The sequence below is a fragment of the Gobio gobio genome, assembly GCF_949357685.1.
Source record: "Gobio gobio genome assembly, chromosome: 13".
Classification (NCBI taxonomy): domain Eukaryota; kingdom Metazoa; phylum Chordata; class Actinopteri; order Cypriniformes; family Gobionidae; genus Gobio; species Gobio gobio.
The window spans coordinates 53,540,210-53,565,368 of NC_137106.1; the positions used below are offsets into that span (position 1 = coordinate 53,540,210).

Here is a 25,159-nt window from a genome sequence, read left to right on the forward strand (position 1 = left end):
ATCCATCCATATATCCATCCATCCATCCATCCATATATCCATCCATCCATATATCCATAGATCCACCCATCCATATATCCATCCATCCATATATCCATCCATCCATCCATCCATATATCCATCCATCCATCCATAGATCCACCCATCCATATATCCATCCATCCATATATCCATCCATCCATCCATCCATATATCCATCCATCCATCCATAGATCCACCCATCCATATATCAATCCATCCATACATACATATATCCATCCATCCATCCATAGATCCACCCATCCATATATCCATCCATCCATATATCCATCCATCCATATATCCATCCATCCATCCATCCATATATCCATCCATCCATATATCCATAGATCCACCCATCCATATATCCATCCATCCATATATCCATCCATCCATCCATCCATATATCCATCCATCCATCCATAGATCCACCCATCCATATATCCATCCATCCATATATCCATCCATCCATCCATCCATATATCCATCCATCCATCCATAGATCCACCCATCCATATATCAATCCATCCATACATACATATATCCATCCATCCATCCATAGATCCACCCATCCATATATCCATCCATCCATATATCCATCCATCCATCCATCCATCCATATATCCATCCATCCATCCATAGATCCACCCATCCATATATCCATCCATCCATCCATCCATATATCCATCCATCCATCCATAGATCCACCCATCCATATATCAATCCATCCATACATACATACATTCGTCCACCAACCCACCCCTCCATCCATAGATCGAGAAAGACTTTTAAAATGTAAATATTGACTTGGTACTAAAGTATCAGTACTGTTGTACACTAGTAAAGAGACACATAACCATTCTGCTTAACATCTCAGCTCATTTTCAACAGGAGAAACACAGAAGTGTGTTGAGGTGTACCTGCTCGATGTGCTTGGCTAACAGCAGGTCCGGGATCAGATGTGGCTCGCGCAGCATGTTGTTCAGGACGTGTCTGGATGCTGCTGATGATGATGATGATGGAGAGAGAAACACATGCATTACACATTTCCAGAAGAAAGGCCAGAGTTCAGCAGAATTTGAGCAGGAATCGATGAAGACCCATCCCAGTATTCATCCCCTACACCTGTAGTAGTGATATGGCTGAGCTGCGTTATGTAGGATGAACATTTACTCCATTCATGCTGCACTAACATTATAAATCAGCCCACGAGCCCCTGGATTGATTCCCTATTACTCCAACACAGAATCATATTCAGATTTAATGGATTGAATCATTGTGTGTCATTCTAATGATATATCCATAGGAGACTAACACTGCCGCCCAAGAGTCGATCAAACACTGGCCAGTGCATGATGGGAAATATTGTTCCGCTCAGACAGATGATGTGAAATAAATGATACTTCAAAGTAGCATCTCATTTTATTCCCTGAAGTCAACTTATACTATATTTAATGTAAGATTTGTGCATAATAAACAGCCATTTTGTTTTTCATGGCCATTATTGTGGCTTTAAGACCAGTAGCCGGCTGTTATTACAACACTGTGTTTTATCTGAGACTATAAAACCAGACCCAGACCCAGACCAGGGACATGTTCTAGCTGTGAAAGTGCTGAAGGTTTGGCTGGTTAGTGGCTTCTAAAAGCAACTTCCTCCGAAGAAAGCGGTTTAAACATGGCCATGTATTCTGGCTACATCACAGTAATATAATGGAGAACCTCTTAAACATGAAGGGTTTGTCATGCGCAGCCATTCCATTGAAGAACCAGTTTTGGTTCCCAGTTTGCTAAAAAAAAAAAAGCATTTTAATAATATAATCTAAAGAACATCTTATACAATAACAAGTATGGGTTCTTCATGGAGCCAAAGATGGCAATAAGGAAGCTTCATTTTTAAGAGTGTTTAAAGCCATGTTGAAAAGAGAGGTAAGATTGCAGAAATACTGTTTTGAGGGATGGATGGATGGATGGATGGATGGACGGACGGACGGACGGATGGATTGATATATGAATGGATGGATGGATGAATGGATGGATGGATTGATTGATATATGGATGAATAGTTGGATGAATGGATGGATGGATTGATATATGGATGGATAGTTGGATGAATGGATGGATGGATGAATGGATGAATGGATGGATGGATTGGTTGATATATGGATGGATAGTTGGATGAATGGATGGATGGATTGATATATGGATGGATAGTTGGATGAATGGATGGATGGATGAATGGATGAATGGATGGATGGATTGGTTGATATATGGATGGATAGTTGGATGAATGGATGGATGGATGAATGGATGAATGGATGGATGGATTGGTTGATATATGGATGGATAGTTGGATGAATGGATGGATGGATGAATGGATGAATGGATGGATGGATTGGTTGATATATGGATGGATAGTTGGATGAATGGATGGATTGATTGATATATGGATGGATGGATTGATATATGGATGGATAGTTGGATGAATGGATGGATGGCATCTATCCATCCATCCAACTATCCATCCATCCATAGATCCATATGCAGAGCTTTGTTCTAAGTGCTGTATATAGCGGTCAATGTGGGGTCAGAGAGTGCTCGGATTTCATCAGAAATATCTTCATTTGTGTTCTGAAGATGAACGAAGGTCTTACAGGTTTGACATGAGGGTGAGGAATTAATGACAGAATTTACATTTTTGGTGAACTGTCCCTTTAACATGTGCAATGGTCTTAAAGTAGTAGTAGTAGTAGTAGTAGTAGTAGTAGTAGTAGTAGTAGTAGTAGTAGTAGTAGTAGTAGTAGTAGTAGTAGAAGATCAAGACTTCAATCCAATGGCGATCCCTAAAGTCATGTTCACATTTAATGAAATTGTGCAAGCGAAATCCAGTCAGGAACGCTCACGATCGGGAGTTTCACATGAAGGAAAAGCAGACCTGACTTCCACACGAGCAGAGCTTCATGCGTTCCTATGCTGGACGCGAACTGACTGAAATTTGGCAAATGCGAACGCACCTTCCCGGCTCTGGTGGTGTTACAGCGCTCATTACACAGCTGCACACAATCCTCTCAGAGCCCAGCCGGAGAAGAACAAACGCCAGCCGCTCTCTTTTCATCCCGGAGGAAGAGAGAACAAAGCCAAGTCAGCAGTGCCTTGTTTTCCAGCTCATTTTTCTCCCAGATTGCTACCTTCACACGCAGATCCATACGCTCCGCTCGGCAATGAAGAGAGCTATATTTCCCCTTGAGTTAGGACACCTCATGACAAATGATAATGGATAATCAATAAAGCGGGAAATATGAGGCCGCAAACTTTATGAAGCTGGGAGACATATTACTCCCCAACAACACTCGTTTCCCTTAACAAAGTCACTACGCCGCTGCGCCTAATAATCTGAGGGAAAATCAAAGAAGCCGCAACCACATCAGCAATATTGGCAACTTATTCCACTTTAATGGCATTTTGATTGATTTTTTCCTCTTAATGGTACTTTTATAGATTTGATGCTGGTCCTGCAAAACAGCAGTGTGTAATAGAGCTCCCCGAAGGCAAGCAGCAGCCATTAAAGGCCTTGTCTTACCAGGCCTCGTAATTGGAGGTTGACCACCATCGCATTTCACACATCACACAACACCACCTGCTTCACATGGCCGCTCCGTCCGTCCATCCGTTCGTCCGTTTTCTGAGCGATGGGGTTAGGAAGAATCGTAAAAACCAGGGTGACCTTGTGGGGTTTCAGCCAAGCATTGACCTGATGAAAATGGAGGCCAGAGAGCTAATAAATCAGGCCACTTTTAAAATGAGTTTACTCTAACGCTCATTCATCACGGCCCGTAATGCCATTTGCAGCGGCGGATCCGCAAACGGCGCAGTAAATAACAACAAAAGGCGAAGATCCAGCCTCTGGCTGATATCAGCATACATTTATTAAACACGCCTCCGCAACACAACACTGTAAACACACCGCGAATTTAATGTAATTGTCCCGTGTCGACATAAATTCCGACTGAGGCGTCCTTATCAGAGGAGGGAAATATTAAAGAGGAAAGACGCCGCTCCGCCGGGAGTTGTTCGGCTGTTTACCAAAAACACAGCCACCTTTAACAACCTCTGATGAGATGATGAATGGGGCAACCTCCGCTCGGGATGAGAAAGCCATTATCAGACTCCAAAAAAGCGGACGGAAGCTCATCGATCGTCGTAAAGAATGACAAGCGTTATCGGGCCTGGCGCTGATGAGCTCCGGAGTTTGTTTATTAATTAAAAATCCTCCTTCTTATGGTTATAATCGAGACGCCCCCGTCGTACATCAAACCTCGTGATGCGCGCCCGCTGATAATGCGCCCCTGCTAAAGCTGATTTTCCATGATGAATCTGGGAGCATATAAATTGGCTAATATCTAAAAACATTTACAGATACTAGAGGAATTGACTACTTGCGGGCCGTGATGGATGAGGCTGTTAGACGCCAGAGGACAGCTCTGCAAATCTCTGCGGCTGCCTAAAGCCCTCATTTGATTTTCATATTTACTTCTTTAAACCCATCCTCCTCTCGCTGTTTTTATTTCCTCCGCCTCACGAGCGGTGATGGTGCTCCCAGCAGGGTTAGTGGGGCAGAACTGATCTGCCTCGGTCTGATTGCGTCTGATAGCAGGGCTGCGGCTCGGCCTTCCTCAGAGCTCTGCTACTCCCCGCTCCACGCTAGTAATTAGTATACTTGTCAAGGCAACTGCTTACCTCACCCGCCTCCTACAGCTGCTAATGAAGAGCCTGGATCTCAGTATTCAAAGGCTAGACTCAATGCCCCATGCACTTACCTTCACAAGTGCCTTTACTAACAATTAATCATTTGATTCAATGCACTTACTGTGTACATGCATGTTTTCACATTGCACTTGTACTTAAAAAAAATGCCAGCATGTAATTAAAACTGTAAAATATATCTGCAAGCAGCAATACCGGGGCCAAAGAAGAAGAGTGTCAGATCAACGGCAGCTATGAGATGACTTTAGGCAAAAAGACTGAAAAATGCATTGTAGTCTATGGGAATTTCATGTTTTGTTCTATTATAGCGCCACCAAGAGGCAAATTTTTTTTAATGTGTCCTTGGAGTGAGCCCATACATGCGTGTGTCAAATTTGGTGAAAATTACTAAATTTCGTTTTTGAGTTATAGACATTTATATGAAAAAAGGACTGACACCTGACTTGGATTTTACTGCCCCTTACTATCAATATTTTGACATTTGGGCATTAGCGTTTAACTATCGACCTATGTTTCTGAACTTCTGACGCTGGTTTCGTCTCGATCGGACTAGCGGTTTCGAAGATATCAGCTAATGTTTTTTAAGCGCTAAATTGCAACGCTGCACAAACCATACGCCGAAACCTGGCAAGTCTGGTATTGTTGGATTCGGCAAGGATTCAGGAGACAAAAGTTACTCCCATGAAAATAAGTCAACCACACCCAAAGTTATAAGCATTTGAAAAAAATAATTCTCCGCTAGGTGGCGCTGTTTAGAAACTTCTCAGGCTCCTTCAGGGCATCTGATGACCCATACCAAGTTTCGTAACAATCCGTTCATGTGTTCATAAAATACAGCATTTTAGCACATCATTCAAAATGGCCGACAGCCAAAATGGCCGATATGGTAAAAGTTAATATCAGAAGACTCATCATGACCACTTTTATGATTTTTGGACAAACGGTTCAGAAGTTATAAGCAAAAATAGCCATAATTGACTTATTTTCATGGGAGTAACTTTTTTTGTCTCATTTTTTGTATCTCCAGACCAGTAGGTGGCGCTACGCCGAAATGCTGCATGTCGCCTCAGGTCATGCTTGTGATCACATGCGAATACGATAAAGCGTTGCGGAATTACAGCCTTAAGTGTATTTTCACAACCACTACGTAAAATTTGTTTGCGCGTTTATCAATAACGATTTGACGAATCAATTTGAATTCCATAACTTTTTGTCAGAATGGTCTGAAGATGATCTGGTTCAATCGGCCTAGGACGAGTTCGCAAAAGTAGGTTTTTCAGAAAATTCAAAATGGCGGGGAAATTTTCCTGATGGAAAATGATGTCATAGGGTGCAGTCAAATCGTCAAATCGCGAGCTGGAAAAACCAAACCCTGGTCAGGCCAATCACAGCGTGTGTAGAGTCGGTGGGCGGGCTTAACATAATGACGGCAGAGTTGCGCTGGTTCCGCGTGCTACTCGTAAACACAGAAGCTGGCAAACAGCGGTCTATCCAATCGGCTTTGGTCGCGACTCTCATCATCGAAGACTATAGTAAGAGATGTTTTTAACGTGTTTTCTGCGTCCACAATGGGAGTCATGGACCAGTTCACTTGTGCGATCACCTTTATTTGTGCAGATGTGGGATGTAATATGTTTTTGCTGTCTAAATAATCTCATATAGGGTGTGTTTGGTTAATTAAGCCATAAGTAAAGCGCTTTAGCTCGTTCTGTCTTCAGATTCATCCATGTTCAACATTATTGATTATGATTGGGTTATTTTAAACAATGCCATTCCTGCTTTGTTTTCAAACACTTTGATGCATTATTAAAGGTCCCCTATGGTTTATTGAATATTCCCTTTCATGCAGCGTGTGAATGTAAGCGTTCTGCAAAGTTGTAAACTTGAAAGTGCACGATATATAAAATTATTGTCTACCAATCACAACAGACTGGGTCATCTGACCAATCAGAGCAGAGTAGACCAATCACAACAGACTGGGCCATCTGACCAATCAGATGTTGTATCTTCTGTTGTAAAAGACTCGAAAAACTAAATTTAGGAGCCTTTAAAATAGAATGATAGGGACACTGTGATGCTTCTAATGCAGTATATCAGCATCACTCACTGGATGCTCAGGCACAAATGCTTCTAATTAAAGATAAAGTGAATATAACAGAGGACGTCCACTCACACTGCAGTAAAATGGCCGATTCGCAGCATCTGATGTGCTTTCGAGTAAAGCCGAGCCTTCAGAAGATCCCCTCTCGTCTGGAGAAGACCAAGCATTACAGATGTTGATATCATATTTGATATGTGCTGAAAACGCCCTGAACGTATTGATTTATTTACATGCGCATCCCCCCGGCCCGCGCGCCACTGGAGCATTCTGGGAAAACACCGACACAACGCTCGCTGGAGAAAAGACTTCAGAAACAATCCCAAACTCTCTATTGATCCCGCTGAAGTGAGTGGAGATGCATTCAGTGTCCCAAAGGCACAATTTCTGTCTCTTAAATGCAAACAGGGAAGAAAGGAATGAAAGAAAATAAAAGATGGTTGTGCGCGCAGGCAAGGCGCTCGCCGGCTGAGAGGCCGCGTCTGGTGTATATGAGGCTATCGATCCGTGCCCAGCGCTGGAAACACGGGCCGTGATGGATGCGCTCGCCAACAGCACTGGACAAACCTGCGAGCTAATGGCCACCAAAGACAATTATCCAGCCATTGCTTCATCAAAGCAACACATCACAAACGTCTAATATTCACACAGGGAGATTCAGTCATTGAAGCGTGCAAAAGTTCACTGGACGAGAGGAAAAATAGACGTTACTTTCATTTGAATATGCACTGCTACCGAGGACGGAGAGGATAAAAGGACAACACCAGGAAGATTATACACACTTCTCACACTGTCAAATTTAACCAAAAATGCTTCGTCCTTTAATTATATATATATATATATAGTTAGAGAATGAATTTGATGTGCAAACACCTCACAGTGTGTAATCACACATTGTAAACCTCCAACAAAACATTTGCCCACTTCATTAAGCAGTAAAATCATTTTTTTAATGATTTTAATGTGACAACTAGGTTGTGAACTAAAACTACAACCATAAAAAAATAATGCAATCAAATAAACATTTACTCAATTAAAATATTTTAGAAAATCAGCTATTTTCATTTAGTTTAACTTTATGTACTAAAATAGCTTTATTAGCAACATTAATAAAAACTCTATAGACATATTTACAAATAATAATAATAATAATAATAATAATAATTATAGCTGCAAGCAGCAATACCGGGGCCAAGCGCAAATAAAAAGTCAAGACATGCCAAAATGGCTGGGAGTGTCAGATAAATGGCAGCAATGAGATGATTTTAGGCAAAAAGGCTGAAAAATGCTAGCCTGGATGCCAGCCGAACTTAGCCCCGCCCACAACATTTTTACTCGGGCAGTTCGGTCTGGACTTGCTCAATAGAGAAGTAATTATGCCTGAACAGAAGCTGTTCGGACCAATGAAATTGTCAGGGCGGGCTTTAGACGATGATGGACAGATGATCAACAGTAACGTAATCATTCACCTAATCAAAGGCGCTTGGGTTGAATTTGTTCTAATCCTAACGGAGAACTTGTTCATATATGCATTCACCTTTACTATTTCTCTCAGAAATGATGATCGTGTTGGTAAGTACTCTGTGTATCCTTAAATTCTTTTTTTACAACACCGGCAAAGTTAGTTTACACTCATCTTTTTCTTCTAACGTTAGTCCAGCGTGCGTGCAGGTACAGGGTTGCCAAGTGTTTACAACAAAACCCGCCCAATTGCTAACGTTCCTCAAAACTAGCCAAAAACAAGCCCAATAGCTTTCCAGAGGGGGTTCTCCGGGAAAAAAGGCATTTGGGGGGTAAAATATGTGTTATTTTGGCAGGGCTGCTGCTAAAATTCGCATTCCTGGGTCTGTATATCACATAATTGGGGTCGCTTCAACCCGTGGACTTGCCAACACAGTGCAGTTGAGTTCTGTTGACATTTGATAACTAATGTTATGCGTCGCTCGGTCGCTCTGATTGGTTGTAGGTCTATCCAATTGAGGTCTTTCCTGGTTCAGTTGAAACACGCCCCATAATAACAGCCCAACGGAGCAGAATCAGACTCATATTCTGACTAGAATTGAGTATGACGACGTCAGGCTAGAAAAATGCATTGTAGTCTATGGGAATTTCATGTTTTGTTCTATTATAGCGCCACCAAGAGGGTCAATCCTACCATTTTTTTACCATGTCCTTGGAGTTAGCCCATACATGTGTGTGTCAAATTTGAAAATATCTCATTTCGTTTTGGAGTTATAGACATTTATATGAAAAAACACATAAAAAATGACTGACACCTGACTTTGATTGCATTTTACTCCCCCTAACTATCAATATTTTGACATTTGGTCATTAGCGTTTAGCTATCCACCTATGTTTCTGAACTTCTGACGCTGGTTTCGTCTCGATCAGACTAGCGGTTTCGAAGATATCAGCTAACGTTTTTTAAGCGCTAAATTGCAACACTGCACAAACCATACGCCGAAACCTGGCAAGTCTGGTATCGTTGGACTCGGCGAGGATTCAGGAGACAAAAAATGTTACTCCCATGAAAATAAGTCAACCACACCCAAAGTTATACGCATTTGAAAAAAATGCTTATAAAATGCGACTAGGTGACGCTGTTTCTAAACTTCTCAAGCTCTTTCAGGGCATCGTGCTGATGACCCATACCGAATTTCATAACAATCCGTTCATGTGTTCATAAAATACAGCATTTTAGCATATAATTCAAAATGACCGACAGCCAAAATGGCCGATATGGTAATATTGGATATCAGTCGACTTGGCATGCCGTCCTGAATCTAACAAGATTTTATGATTTTTGGACAAACGGTTCAGAAGTTATAAGCAAAAATACCAGGACCAGAAGGTGGCGCTGCGCCGAAACGCTGCATGTCGCCTCAGGTCATTCTTGTGGTGACATGTACCAGGTTTGGTTTTAATACAATAAAGCGTTGCCGAGATACAGCTTTAAGCGTATTAAGAAGCACAATAACTTTATGAAGACGAGAATAGTTTTTGTGCGCAAAAAAACCCTAAATAACGACTTATATAGTGATGACGATTTCAAAACACGGCATCATGAAGCTTCGAAGCGTTATGAATCAGTGAGTCGAATCATGATTCAGATCGCGTGTCAAACTGCTGAAATTTGGTGATTCAAACCGCTGAATCGACTCACTGATTCATAATGCTCCAAACCGCTGAATCGACTCACTGATTCATAATGCTCCAAACCGCTGAATCGACTCACTGATTCATAACGCTTCGAAGCTTCATGAGGCCGTGTTTTGAAATCGTCATCACTATATAAGTCGTTATTTAGGGTTTTTTTGTGCACAGAAACTATTCTCGTCTTCATAAAGTTATTGTAGAGCCGCTGTAGTGAGATGGACTTTGTAACTTTAGTCTTTAGTGTCTTTTAAGGGTCTTGAGAGTGTAAAGTTGAGCCAATGGAGGCCTTTCAGAGCATCAGATTTACACTAAAATATCTTCATTTGTGTCTGAAGATGAACGGAGGTCTGACGGGTGTCCAACCACATGAGGCTCAGTCATTAATGACACAATTTACATTTTTGGCTGAACTAACCCTTTAAGTACAGCTCTAATTACTTATCAATACAAATACACAGCAATTACAAACACTTCAAATAAAGTGGGGGCCAAAAGGGACTGAAATATTGAAATATCCTCTCCAATGTTTCCTGACTCGAGCTTGGTTCGGCAGGGTGTGTGTGTTCTGGAGGTGGTGTTGATTTATAATCCGAGGAGTGTGTATTGTGTGCGGGAGGTCTTCAGCATCGCCTGGTCCTACACAAGCACTGGATAACAGCGCTCCAAAGTAATCACACGCTTGACTTTGACATACGACTGCATGCATGCACTGGAATCTCTCTCTTGATTAAATCCACGACATGTGCCTGTGACGTGTGTGTGTGTGTGTGTGTGTGTGTGGGGAGGAAGATGGCGGACGCGGTGAGTCTGACTCAAAGGCCAAGCATCGCCATCTTCATCTTAAAAACGGTGCTAAGAATAGACACCGAGTGCAGAAACACTACTGTGTGTGCCAGCATACGCTTCTCATTTAGAGACAAAACAGGCCAGATTCAGTACTTTGACCATCAACAGTTACAAGCTAATATTGGCTAAAATGTCTGTACATCCATCACTGATATTAAACATCAAAAATATCTTTCCTCACCAAGCGGCTCCTCCCGCAGTTTCTCCTGAAGTGAGTTAAACTGCAGTTGATGGACTGGCCACTAGAGACAGACTCCAGAAGAGCAGAATCTCATTGAGCTCATGTTAAAATGGCCAACTTTACAGCAGAAGAACACATGTTTACAGTCTGGGACAAACTGTGCTTTTGGTCTGTACGGCTAATGTTGCCCTTCATGACGACTGTGAGGGGGGGAATTATTTTATAACTCATTCGTTTACATTATATAAAGCCTTAAAGTTCTGCATAATTAAGGGCGTGGCCACTTTGAGTGACAGGTGGATTGTCGTTTGTCTGCTGTCTGTTAGTCGTCACCTCAGCTCCGCCCACGTCCCGCCTCTTTGCCCATTTTCTGTTATCCGGGAGTGACGCGCTGACACACACACACACACACACACACACACACACACACACACAGACGCCGCGCGCAAGCCCCGAAGCCAGATCGCTTTCACTTTCGTCCTCAAAGTTTGTCAAGTAAATGCGTTTAAAGGCTTGCCAGTTTGAACATTAAAGCGATTTTAGACCATCAGATGTGTGTTATGTTGAACAAATGCCCGATATATTGTGACAAAGTGTCTGAGAGACCGTGGTTAGACTCCCCCTGAAACTGCCTCATCGTCACGGCATCCTCAATAAACCCGTCTCCGGCGTGATAACGCAGATATTTCGATTATTCCTATTTAATAATTATTTAATCGACACATCATCCTCAATAAACGCGTCTCCGGCGTGTTGCCTCCGATTTTTCGAATATTCCGATCTATTATGACCTCTGACCTATAAAGTTGTCAGAATAATAATCATACGCTGTTTGTTAATTGGCCAGAGGAGAACTGCCCCCCCGACTGAGCCTGGTTTCTCCAAGGTTTATTTTCCTCCATTCTGCTCCTGATGGGGTTTGGGTTTCCTTGCCACTGTTGCCTCTGGCTTGGCGTGCTCAGTTGGGGACACTACATGTTCAACTAAATATCCAAATAAATCTAATTAGTAAACTAAATCAACCATATAAACTAAATGACTGATCTAAAGCCCACACTGTCACTGTATGATAATTGAAATGAACTGATGACATCAGCGTTTTCTCCAGAACGGCTGTACGACTGAATAAAATTATGCTGCATTATTTTCCTGTTTAACACTGTGAAGCAGCTTTGAAACAATCTGCATTGTTAAAAGCGCTATATAAATAAAGCTGACTTAACTTGACTTGACAAACGAACACTCAGACAGAAGCTCGCACATCACGTGAAGTGTCAACTGTCCTGTGACTAAAGTAAAGTCACTAAAGGAGCTTAGAAACTCAACCGTTATAGACTTCAGTACCTCTGAAGTACAAACCACAGCTTCATAATGAATAGAGACGGTTTGAGTAATTCACACACACACACACACACACACACACACACACACACACACACACACACACACACACACACACACACACACACACACACACACACACACACACACACTCTCTCATTAATGCATTCAGATAAATGTAATGTAGGCCTATGTGTTAATGTACCTGATGTACAATAAGCCGAAATCTGCCCCATAGACAATAACTGCTGAAAGTGAACCGTTCCCTTCAAGTATTTTAAAATCACAAAGAACTGCACTTTTTCATTAGAAAAAAAAAAAATCTTTATAAATATTTACAGTAAAAACGTTATGAGGGCAAAAAATGGAAAGCAAAAAAAAATAATCGTTCATTAATCGTAATCGAGCTAAAATGTTATTTTTGGTCAAATCGTTACAGCCCTAACTGAAAATATTTCAAAACTTCTCATAATAACATAAAACAATGTTTTGCGCCATTGCTTTGGCAAGGTATCTGTCAAACGAACAAAAGCACAATATAGCTTTACGCTGCTATCAAATTGGGAACCGCAGCAACTCAGCCACGTAAAAGTAAGTAAGTGCAATGCAAAGCGTGGGATGCAGTGGGGTAAAGTGCGCCGCCACTGGACTCTAGAGCAGTGGAGACGTGTTCTCTGAGCGACCAATCCTAAAAAAAAATTATCTAAAGTGAACTTACTAGGGCTGTCAAAAGATTAATCGCGATTAATCGCATCCAAAATAAAAGTTTGTGTTTACATAATATATGTGTGTGTACTCTGTTAATTATTATTTATATATATAAATACACACACATGCATGTATATATTTAAGAAATATTTGCATGTATATACTGTATATACATTTTTATAATCTATAATATATATAAATATAAATGTTTTATATATAAAATAATATTTTTTTCTTAAATATATACATGCTTGTGTGTGTATTTATATATAAATAATAATTAACAGAGTACACACACATATATTATGTAAACACACATTTTTATTTTGGATGCGATTAATCGCGATTAATCTTTTGACAGCCCTAGAACTTACGCATCACAACATTGATTCCTCTGTTTGAAATCCACATGAGCTGATGAAATGTATAACTCGAATGCAATATAAGTGGCTTTGGATAATGCTAATAATAATAATAATGCTGTTGAACTCATGAATGCTGGATTTAAGCACACAGATTAGAGCTTTAAAGTGATTTGTGCTTTACGTGCAGCTCCAGATGAACACATGCGTTCATGGGTCTGTGTTTTCATGCTCAGGTACAGAGGGGCAGAGTAAATGAGGGGTTATATATATAACACAGTTAAGTGGTGGGTGGTCTGCAGGTAGAGCCGTCTGTCTCTCATTAGGGAATAAAGGCCTGTACTCACGGACTGAAGCCTCGCGCTCCTGCAGGAAACACTCCAGGATCACACGGGCCAGGAGAGCCGGAGACAGGTCCACCTGATGGAGAGAGGAGAGGCTTCAACAGGGGCCGTTTGGGCTGTTGATCTGATGCCCAAACTCAGCATCCATTACACACTGGTGTCCAATTACTGCTTGACCCCACCTCAGAGGTCTTGACCTTCTCGAATATCAACATTAAAATGATTCACCGCGGTAAAAATAAATCCCACCATTTAGGTCCCATAAAACAAAAAAGGTACATTTTCTCAAGTCTCTCACACTCATTTTATTTTTAAATGTTACTTTGACACAAAAACATGATTAATTTAGGGCTGTCAAAAGATTAATCGCAATTAATCGCATCCAGTGTTTACATAATATTTGTGTGTGTACTCTGTTAATTATTATTTATATATAAATACACACACATTCATGTATATATTTAAGAAATATTTGCATGTATATACTAGGGGTGGGAATCACAGGTCAACACACGATACGATAATATCACGATATTATGCCCACGATAACGATATATCACGATACCAGCGATTCTGTAACAGACGATATATTGCAAGAAAATCACCCACGATATATCACGATATTCTGTAAATGGAAAAAAACCATCAAAAAAGTAATATGATCATGTATTTAATTTATTAATACTTCATCTTTTTTTAAATAGCATTAAAGTACAGTAAGTGCATATAAAGCTATCAAACAGCCATGAGAGAACAGTTTCTGTGACTAAATGATTTATAATAAAGAAAGGTCACATCACTAACTTATTCATAGCATTTCATATTTAGAAATTGCAAAATGCACACATTACTAAAAATGTACAAAAACACACCCAGTATAAAACCTTATATAATAAAATATGGTCACATTTGAGTACCAAGCGGTACAATAATAAACTTGTCTTTTAAACATGTACACTGTCAGAGTCCTGCACGGGTGAAAAACATCCTACTGTGTCGGATACGGGTTTTAAACAGTCACGTGCAAACGAATATATATATATATATATGCGCATGTATATTGTAGATGTGTTCCTAAAACATATATATATGCATATTTCTAGGAACAGATCTACAAATATGCCTGTATTTCAAGTTGATAAAATAATTTCAAATCCATATCAGTTTATTTGTGGCCGCGCGACGCGCGCTCTCTCAGGAGAATCGCAACCGCGCGCGCGATCTGCCTGCACTGCAGTCGTCGAGATGGATCTCGAGGAGTTGAAGAAAAGATAGCCGCGAATGTTAAACTTCATCGCTGAGGAAGCACACCATAGTACACAGATAACTGTGGTAACAAACCAAGCACAAGCAGTTCTATCAAAAAAGGTAGCTTTGCCATACAAATGTCATCCAGCGTAGGCTGATTCCCTGATGGCGCACGAGGTGGGAATGAATGTTGGTTGTGTTGCCATTGTATTTTATTTTTCCGAGACAGTTCTTGCCGATTACATAGTCTTTAGTGAGTTTTTTTGGTTTCGTCACTACAAAATCCAAAATGGACCTTTTGATTTAAAAGACGCGGGTGCATTTGTGATTTTTTTTTTTGTCGGCCACCCATTGCGCTCGTATTTCTTCTTCACTGTTCCGTTCATCTGAGCATCTGCAATCTGTGAAGCGCCACGCCGCCACCACAGGAAGTCTGGGGGTACTGCCACTCCGGTAAGCCAAAGCGGTAACCAGCCACAATGTAGACATTAATTTAAATATTCAGTTTTTAAGAAATATCGATACTTGGAGCCAGAGTATCATTAACGTCTCGCGGCCGGAAATATCGCGATAAATCGGCATATCGATTTTTTGTCCCACCCCTAGTATATACTTTATATACATTTATATAATCTACAATATATATTAATGTAAATGTTTTATATATAAAAATATTTTTTTCTTAAATATATACATGAATGTGTGTGTATTTATATATAAATAATAATTAACAGAGCACACACACATTTATTATGTAAACACAAACTTTTATTTTGGATGCGATTAATCGCGATTAATCTTTTGACTGCCCTATTTTCAAGATATGCTTTCAGTTAAAACAGCTCAAACATGCATTTCAGTCCTAGATTAAGCCTGGCCTGTGAAACGATACCAGGGTATAGTTTGATCCTGAACACAACACACTGATGGACGTCTGTTCTGATGACAGTAAGAGCCAGAACTCGAGGTGTGTTCCCATCACACATCTGAGATGACACTGAATAATGACGTCTGCGTGAGGCTTCCCTTCCTCATTCAGGTGCTCCTTCTCATCGCTTTCAAATTAATCATGAGTGGATCTGGCGTGTGAGTAACGTTTACGACGCTCCGATCGCATTCATCATTCTTTAATCACGCCGGGACAGACTCTGCAGGATTTGAGCTGATTCAGACGTGTTTGTGTCAGATCATGGGTGATAATTCTCATCAGTTGTTATAGTGTAGCTCAGCTGGCCATATATATTGAGCCATAAAGCTATGACTATAGCAATTAGCAGAGAGCGGGGCAGCCTGAGAGCGCGGCGTAAATGTGAAGTAGCGCATTAAACTGAGTCATGGGACCCTTATGAGGAAGACCGCTCAAATCCTCCAACAACAAACTCCTCCACAATCCCTCCGTGGCAGTAATTATGACGCTCATTCACAACTTCAGCACATTGTGAGCGACTAACTTTCACAAAGCAATGCCGGACACTGACGCAAACTTCATGATTTTGATTTCTGAGTCCTGAACTGTATAAACTCTCAAGTGTTGGCTTGAGATAAACACAAATATATGCTTGATATTTGTCTATTCATAATGATTTATGAGCATCAGCCTTTTATTTGGGTATGACAAAATCAGGGGTGTCTAGTAAGGGGTTAATTTTTAACCTAAAACTATTTGAGATCAAATATTAATCGGCAGACCCAATTGCAGTAGAACTGCTAGTAGTAGACTCTCAAGTGTTGGCTTTCTAAATATATGCTGGTTATTTGTCTATTCATAATGATTTATGAGCAGCAGCCTTTTATTTTGGTTATGACAAAATCAGGGGTGTCTAGTAAGGGATTAATAGGGCCCTATGAAATCCGTTTTATTTTCTCCCAAATTCCGTTTTTTCCGTTTTAATTTTTGCTAATTCCTTTTTTTTTCGTTTTAATTTTTGGGAATTCAGTTTTTTTTACCCTTAACTGTTATTTTAGTCGTGAAAAGAGTGTGTTTTTAATGTTAATATAATAGAACATAAAACATAAAATAGGAATGAGCTTACATTTATTGAGGTAACAAACATCACATTTACTTTTCAGGACAAATACTGCAACATAACACTGCACTCTGAGCTCTTCAAGTCACAACTAGATATTAGTGCTGTGAATTGATAATAAAAAAAACGAATTAATTGAATTTTTTCTGGAATTAATCATGATTAATTGCAATTAAAAACATTGGAGTTTTTAATATTTTGATATTGTAATAATTTCAGTTACTCTCCAAATTAATTTAGAAACAATTTAAAGACAGCATATTTTAAATGTGTGTTGTAATGTCATCTTTTTATGAATGAAGGCCAGTATCACTGATATTAATGTCTATATGAAACATTGATTACAGTATAACTGAAAGCTACCAATTTCAACATTTTTTAGGCTTTAAAAAACAACTTTTAATTTAATTGAACTTAAAACAATCTTTACATAAACCCATTATAATAAATGTTATATTTACCTGTGGCCTTCCCTGTCAGACATAGTCTACACAGAAATTGAATAAAGAAAAATTCGCCATACTTTCATTGTTTTGAAGGCGAAGCTGAAATGACGGGAGGGGTTGTGTTGCCCAGATTTGCTTCCCCCAGTCTGCATTTTCCCCAGATGTTTTACGTTTGCATTTTTACGTTCTTCTCCCACACAAAACCGCATTTCATTCCAAATATGTCAAATTCTGGGAAATTCCGCGTTAACAATAGATTCCGCGTTAATATGCCAATTCCGCGATTCGGTGATCGTGTAAATCATAGGGCCCTAGGTAAATTTTTTAACCAAAAACTATGTGTGATCAAACATTAATTGGCAACTAATTGAACTCTGGAGCGGCTCGTTTGTTGTGAGAACGTGATTGACCTCGAACCCAACTGCAAAAAGTACTGATCATTTTTGGACTAAACCAGCTGCCGTAGTCAGCCTCGCTGTGCATTATGGGATGAGGAAGTGTTTGTTGACAGTTTGCACTTTAGCATGGCAGCTCACGGACAAACTTGGAGTAGTGAGGAGGGGCGGAGCCTCATAGACATTTGGTCTGATGACCATATTAGGTCCCAACTTTCGAAAACTCTCAAGAACAGCGCGATCTTCGGTTGAAGTGACGATGCGTTTGCAGTGCATTAGAGCGTTGTTTTCAAGCCGCATCCGTGCTTCATTATAGAAATGTATTGTTTGCATATTGTGGTGTATACAAATAATGCAATGGATTATGGCCAGGGACAAAACCAGCCGGCGCAGTCGCAGTTTAGGAAATACGCCATGGCAAATAAGTGATGTGGATGTTGTCATGTGACGGCATTTTGGTTCGTTTCAATTGGTTCGGACCAAAGCAATCAGTGTGGTGTGAAAAGGAACCAAAAAAGCTGAAAAATGCTACAATGTTTGCCCTTGGTTCGGACCAAATGAACCGAACTAGAGATGTGAACGCACCCTAAGGTAACATAATAATAATAAATATAGCTGCAAGCAGCCAAACGCAAAGAAGAAGACAAGACATGCCAAAATGTCTGGGCGTGTCGGATCAACTGCAGAAATTAGATGATTTTAGCATCGTTTTAGATTTTAGCTGAAAAATGCATTGTAGTCTATGAGAATGTCATGTTTTGTTCTATTATAGCGCCACCAAGAGGCTCAATCCTACCATTTTTTTGTGTGTCCTCGGAGTCCATACATGTGTGTGCCAATTTTGGTGAAAATATCTCATTTGGTTTTGGAGTTATAGACATTTAAATGAAAAAACATGTTAAAAATGACTGACACCTGACTTTGATTGGATTTTACTCCCCCTAACTATCAATATTTTGACATTTGGGTATAAGCGTTTAGCTATCGACCTATGTTTCTGAACTTCTGACGCTGGTTTCGTCTCGATCAGACTAGCGGTTTTGAAGATATCAGCTAACGTTTTTAAAGCGCTAAATTGCAACGCTGCACAAACCATACGCCGAAACCTGGCAAGTCTGGTATCGCTGGACTCGGCGAGGATTCAGGAGACAAAAAACGTTACTCCCATGAAAATAAGTCAACCACACCCAAAGTTATACGCATTTGAAAAAAGAAAAATCCACTAGGTGGCGCTGTTTCGAACTCCTCAGGCTCCTTCAGGGCATCGTGCTGATTTTCGTAACAATCCGTTCATGTGTTCATAAAATACAGCATTTTAGCATATAATTCAAAATGGCTGACAGACAAAATGGCCGACATGGTAAAATCAGATGACTCGGCATGGCGTTTATGATTTATGGACAAACGGTTCAGAAGTTATAAGCAAAAATAGCCATTTTTCGTATCTGCGGACCAGTAGGTGGCGCTGCATGTCGCCTCAGAGGTTTTTCAGTTAATTAAAAACGGCTGGATTAGGGACATAATACACAAACACAAATGTGAAAAACCCTGAATTAGTGAGTATGTTGGTTGATGCCATAATGAATGTAAGCCGTATGGTTATTTGAGGTTCCTCTGGTCGGTGTTAACTGTAATATCATCGTCACATCTCACTCCATCGTGGAATAAGAGAGAGCTTCAATATGTACACCACACAGAGATATGAACCACTGACCTCGGGTCAATAATGGAGCGCAGACGCATTTATGAGCGTCACTTATGATAATGACAGAACTATTTTTCCATGAAGGATAATTGCACGAAATCATTGGTTAATAAGCAGAGCCATTAGTCCAATTTTTATAAGTACTAACAGACTGGGAAAACTCCAAATGAATCTTTTGGGTTAATTCTGTTTGTGGAGGATCGGTCTTTACCTGGTTGGCGAGCTCCAGCAGAAGCGGGGCCGCTGGACGAGTCTTGGCTTCGCTGAGGTACCTTCATTACCACAAAGAACAACAACGGGAAGAAAGTCAACAAAGATGACAACAAGAGCAGACCAGCCAGGACATGTTAGCATCCCTGATGGATTCCGCCTCTACCCAAACCAGACGAGGCCCTTCATTAAAACCCCAAACCACAAAACCCACACATAATAACACTTAACAAGAAGCACAGCTTTCCTTTAGATACCAGCGTGTTTGTCAAATGTCAGATCCTTTTATTTGATGTCTGGGAGGATAACAAACAGCGAAAGACGAAAGCGTCTCATGACCTCGAAAACCTTTAAAAGCTTCAATACTCGAGCTATTTCTAACATTGTTGCAGGATTTATTCATATTATTTAATGTTTTGATGTTTCAATTAAAGGCACACGCCACTATTTTTGCTCTTTCTCCGTCTCCCCTAGAGTTAAACAGCTCAGTTTTATCGTTTTTGAATCCATTCACTTTTAGCATAGCTTAGCATAGATCATTGAATCGGATTAGACCGTTAGCATCTCGCTAAAATGACCAAAGAGTTTCAATATTTGTCGTGTTTAAAACTCGACTCTTCTGTAGTTCTATCGTGTACTAAGACTGATGGGAAATGAGAGGGCGATATGTCATTCCTGCGTAATGATCAAGAGCTGTGAGCCGCCCCATGAGCAGTGATATCACACAGCGGCTGAAGCTAGGCTAACTTCAGTCAACATGACTAGCGGGACGACCGGCTCACACAGAGAGCGCTGGGACTATTTTCAGCCGCTGTGTGATATCACTGCGCCGCTGTATCGCTAAATATAGACACTCTTTGGTCATTTGAGCGAGATGCTAACGGTTTAATCTGATTCAATGATCTATGCTAAGCTATGCTAACAGTGCTAGCGCCAGACCCGGAGATCGGCTCAAATCGATCAAACTCGACTGTTTAACTCTAGAGGAGACGGAGAATGAGCCACAGAAATAGTGGAGCGTTCCTTTAACATCAATTTAGATTAGCAAATGCTTTAGGATTATTTGTGATTGTTAGTTTATGTTAACCTTATTGTTATGTGTTACCAGTTATTTATTTAGTAATTGTAGACTATTTTAGAATATATAGACTACCATGTATACTAAATATTCAACTATATTACTGATCAGCTCATTTCAATTATCATAAAGTCATAATTAAGAGATAAAATGTTGAAAATATGATTTTAAATGTCCTCATTATTAGATAAAAAGTCAAAAATATGACATGCTAAGTCATAATTATAAGATAAAATGCTGAGAATATGATTTTAAAGTCCTCATTATTAGATAAAAAGTCAAAAATATGATTTTAACATCCTCATTATTAGATAAAAAGTCAAAAATATGATTTTAAGTCCTCATTATTAGATACAATTTTTAAAATATATTATTTTAAAGTCCTCATTATTAGATAAAAAGTAAAAAAAGACATTTTATCGTATAATTATGACTTAGCATGTCATATTTTTGACTTTTTAATTATAAGATAAAATGCTGAAAATATGATTTTAAAAGTCCAAATTATTAGATAAAGTCAAAAATATGATTATAAAAGTCCTCATTATAAGATTAAAAGTCCTCATTATTAGATAAAAAATATGACATGCTAAGTCATCGTGAGATGTACAGTTGAAATTAGGACTTTAAAAATTCTGGGATAAAAATGTAAAATGTTGCATTTAGTGTCAAAATTATGACTTAAAAATCTAAATTATGATTAAAGTCCTAATTATGAGATAAAAATCTGAAATTAGATATAAAGAAGACATTTAAGAGATGAAATCATGCTTACTATTTTTTTTTAAATGCGCTTTTAATTTTTTGATTCACACTTATAATAATATTTACATAAATGTTTTCATTTTGTGCAATATATTTTTTTACATGCGTTTTTACAGAAATGAATCAATCAAAAGCTGAGTTTCTCTTTCATCTTAAACTGAACTCCTGTCATCAGTGTGAAGCTGAAGCATCTGTGTGAGAGAGCGCTAGAGGAATAAAGGGACAGGACGTGACTATTTATTTACTTATCAATCTAAATGAATGAGTTCCACTCATCACATGTTCTTCCCGCAATAGTGTTTAAAGCATCCCATGATGCACCTGATGAAAGCAGAGCTGCAATATAGACAAAAAAAGAGGTTTGCATTTGTGTTTTGATTGCTACATCACTTCCATTTGTCTTGTCTCAGTGTTTTCATCATAACTGCACAGTTACACTATTGAAAAATAGTCATAATAAACAAGAATAATGCAATAATGTATTTGATAAAAAGCCATCAGGAAGACGCTTTCGGGCACTGGGAGCAACAAAGGACATCCTTTGTCCCACCTGTCAACTGCTTTATTGAATAATTCTTGACATTAGTGTTTTATTATGTGTATGTACTGTGAATAAGCTGTGTGTGTGTGTGTGTGTGTGTGTGTGTGTGTGTGTGTGTGTGTGTGTGTGTGTGTGTGTGTGTGTGTGTGTGTGTGTGTGTGTGTGTGTGTGTGTGTGTGTGTGTGTGTGTGTGTGTGTGTTTCTCACCTCTGATAATATCCTTTAACCACGTCAGGCGCGTGATGTCTCGAAACGCTGCGCTTCATTCTCTTCTGAAACACAGCACAACAGAGCGCAACTTAGACAAATTAAACTTTTACATCCGTCATGTAAAATATCACACACTCTGTGTTTATTAATCAGTCATTGTGTCGGGCGCTATAACGGTATATAGTGTGTTTTGTGTGTGTGTGTGTGATTATATAAACATTTTGTTGTGTAACTACTAGGGGTGTAAATACAGTCAATAATAATGATTTAATGGTTTATCACTTTTGACCAATAGGTTGCACAGTTATGAAACAATCATGTAAAGTTTGGGGTCAATATGTCAAAGCATTGCAGAGATACAGCCTCAAGAGTCATTTTGGCCTCAAATTCGTCGCTGCGGTATACAAAAACAGTTTTGTCTATCGACGCAAAATCCATAACGTTTTGTCAGCACAGTCTGAAGATGATACGATATATGGCAAAATTGGTATCCATGTTCTCGGCATGAGCCAAGGAATGTATTATGACCAGTTTCATTACAATAGGCTAATCTAATCAAAAGTTATTAGCATTTTTGAAAATGTTGTTATAACTTTTGACCACAAGGTGGCGCTGCCCTGAAACTTTTTGACCACTAAATTACAACGCTGCACAAACCACATGCTGAAACCTGGCAAGGACTCGGCAACGATTCAGGAGTCTAAGAAGATGACCACACCCAAAGTTATAAGTATTTGGGGGAAAAAATATTGTCCACTAGGTGGTGCTGTTTCGAAACTTCTCAGGCTCCTTCAGGGCATCTGATACACCGAGTTTCATAACAATCCGCTCATGTGTTCATAAAATACAGCATTTTAACACCATCAAAATGGCCGATATGGTAAAATATATCAGTCGATATATATGGATATCATGATGTCCCGAATCTAAAGAGACCACTTTTATGATTTTTAGACAAACAGTTAAGAAGTTATAAGCAAAAATAGGCATTTTTCATATCTCCGGACCAGTAGGTGGCGCTGCGCTGAAACACTGCATGTTGCCTCAGGTCATGCTTGTGATGACATGGACCAAGTTTGGTTTGAATACGATAAAGCGTTGTGGAGATACAGCCTTAAGTGTATTTTTGCAACCGCTACGTAAAATTTGTTTATGCGTTTGAGAAATCAACTTGAATTCCATAACTTTTTGTTGGAATGGTCTGAATATGATCTGGTAAAATTTTCGTGAAAATCGGACCAATGGCCTAGGAGGAGTTCGCAAAAATAGTTTTTTTTTTTTATTCAAAATGGCAGGAAAATTACAGGAATCAGAGGAAAAAATTATTTTGTTTCTGGAGTAACTAATTGAACGAACTGAACGAATTGAACAAATTGAGTGAATTGAACGAACGAACTGAACGAACTGAGCAAACTGAACGAACTGAGAGAACTGAGCGAACTGAGCGAATTGAGCGAACAAACTGAGCGAACTTAACGAACTGAACGAACTGAACGAACGGAGCGAACTGAAAGAACTGAGCGAACTGAGCGAACTGAGCGAACTAAACGAACTGAGCGAATTGAGCGAACTGAACGAATTGAGCGAACTGAACGAACTGAGCAAACTAAACGAACTGAGCGAATTGAGCGAACTAAACGAACTGAGCGAATTGAGCGAACTAAGCGAACTGAGCGAACTGAACAAACTGAGCGAACTGAACAAACTGAGCGAACTAAACAAACTGAGCGAATTGAGAGAACTGAGCGAACTAAACGAACTGAGCGAATTGAGCGAACTGAGCGAACTTAACGAACTTAACGAACTGAACGAAAGGAGCGAACGGAGCGAACGGAGCGAACGGAGCGAACTGAGCGAACTGAGCGAACTAAACGAACTGAACGAACTGAGCGAACTGAGCGAACTGAGCTAACTAAATGAATTGAGCGAACTGAGCAAACTGAACGAACTTAACGAACTGAACGAAAGGAGCGAACGGAGCGAACGGAGCGAACGGAGCGAACGGAGCGAACTGAGCGAACTGAGCGAACTAAACGAACTGAACGAACTGAGCGAACTGAGCGAACTGAGCTAACTAAATGAATTGAGCGAACTGAGCAAACTGAACGAATTGAACGAACTGAGCGAACTGAGCGAACGGAGCGAATTGAGTGAACTGAACGTACTAAACGAACTGAACGAATTGAGCGAACTGAACGAATTGAGCGAACTGAACGTACTAAACGAACTGAGCGAATTGAGCGAACTGAGCAAACTGAACGAATTGAACGAACTGAGCGAACTAAACGAATTGAGCGAACTGAACGTACTAAACGAACTGAGCGAATTGAGCGAACTGAGCGAACTGAGCGAACTGAGCGAATTGAGCGAACTGATCTAACTAAACGAATTGAGCGAACTGAGCAAACTGAACGAATTGAGCGAACTGAGCGAACTGAGCGAACTGAGCGAACTGAGCGAACTGAGCGAACTGAGCGAACTGAGCGAACTGAGCAAACTGAACGAATTGAGCGAACTGAGCGAACTGAGCAAACTGAACGAATTGAGCGAACTGAGCGAACTGAGCGAACTGAACGTGCTAAACGAACTGAGCGAACTGAACGTACTAAACGAACTGAGCGAATTGAGCGAACTGAACAAACTGAACGAATTGAACGAATTGAACGAACTGAGCGAACTGAACAAACTGAACGAATTGAACGAACTGAGCGAACTAAAC

At 39.9% G+C, this 25,159-nt stretch overlaps 1 protein-coding gene across 2 annotated transcripts in view; it reads right to left on the reverse strand.

The window, feature by feature from the left end:
- Positions 1-25,159, reverse strand: part of cdin1 (CDAN1 interacting nuclease 1) — a 130,958-nt gene that overhangs the window by 80,719 nt on the left and 25,080 nt on the right. The window contains exons 4-7 of one of the 2 annotated variants that reach the window (XM_079833759.1): positions 22,438-22,502; positions 19,848-19,908; positions 13,819-13,891; positions 939-1,018 (exon numbers count right to left, since the gene is read on the reverse strand). In XM_079833759.1, coding sequence (XP_079689885.1) covers positions 939-1,018; positions 13,819-13,891; positions 19,848-19,908; positions 22,438-22,502 — 279 coding nt within the window. Of the gene's footprint in view, positions 1-938; positions 1,022-13,818; positions 13,892-19,847; positions 19,909-22,437; positions 22,503-25,159 lie in introns of both variants that reach the window. The other variant, XM_079833758.1, reaches the window with a different exon arrangement.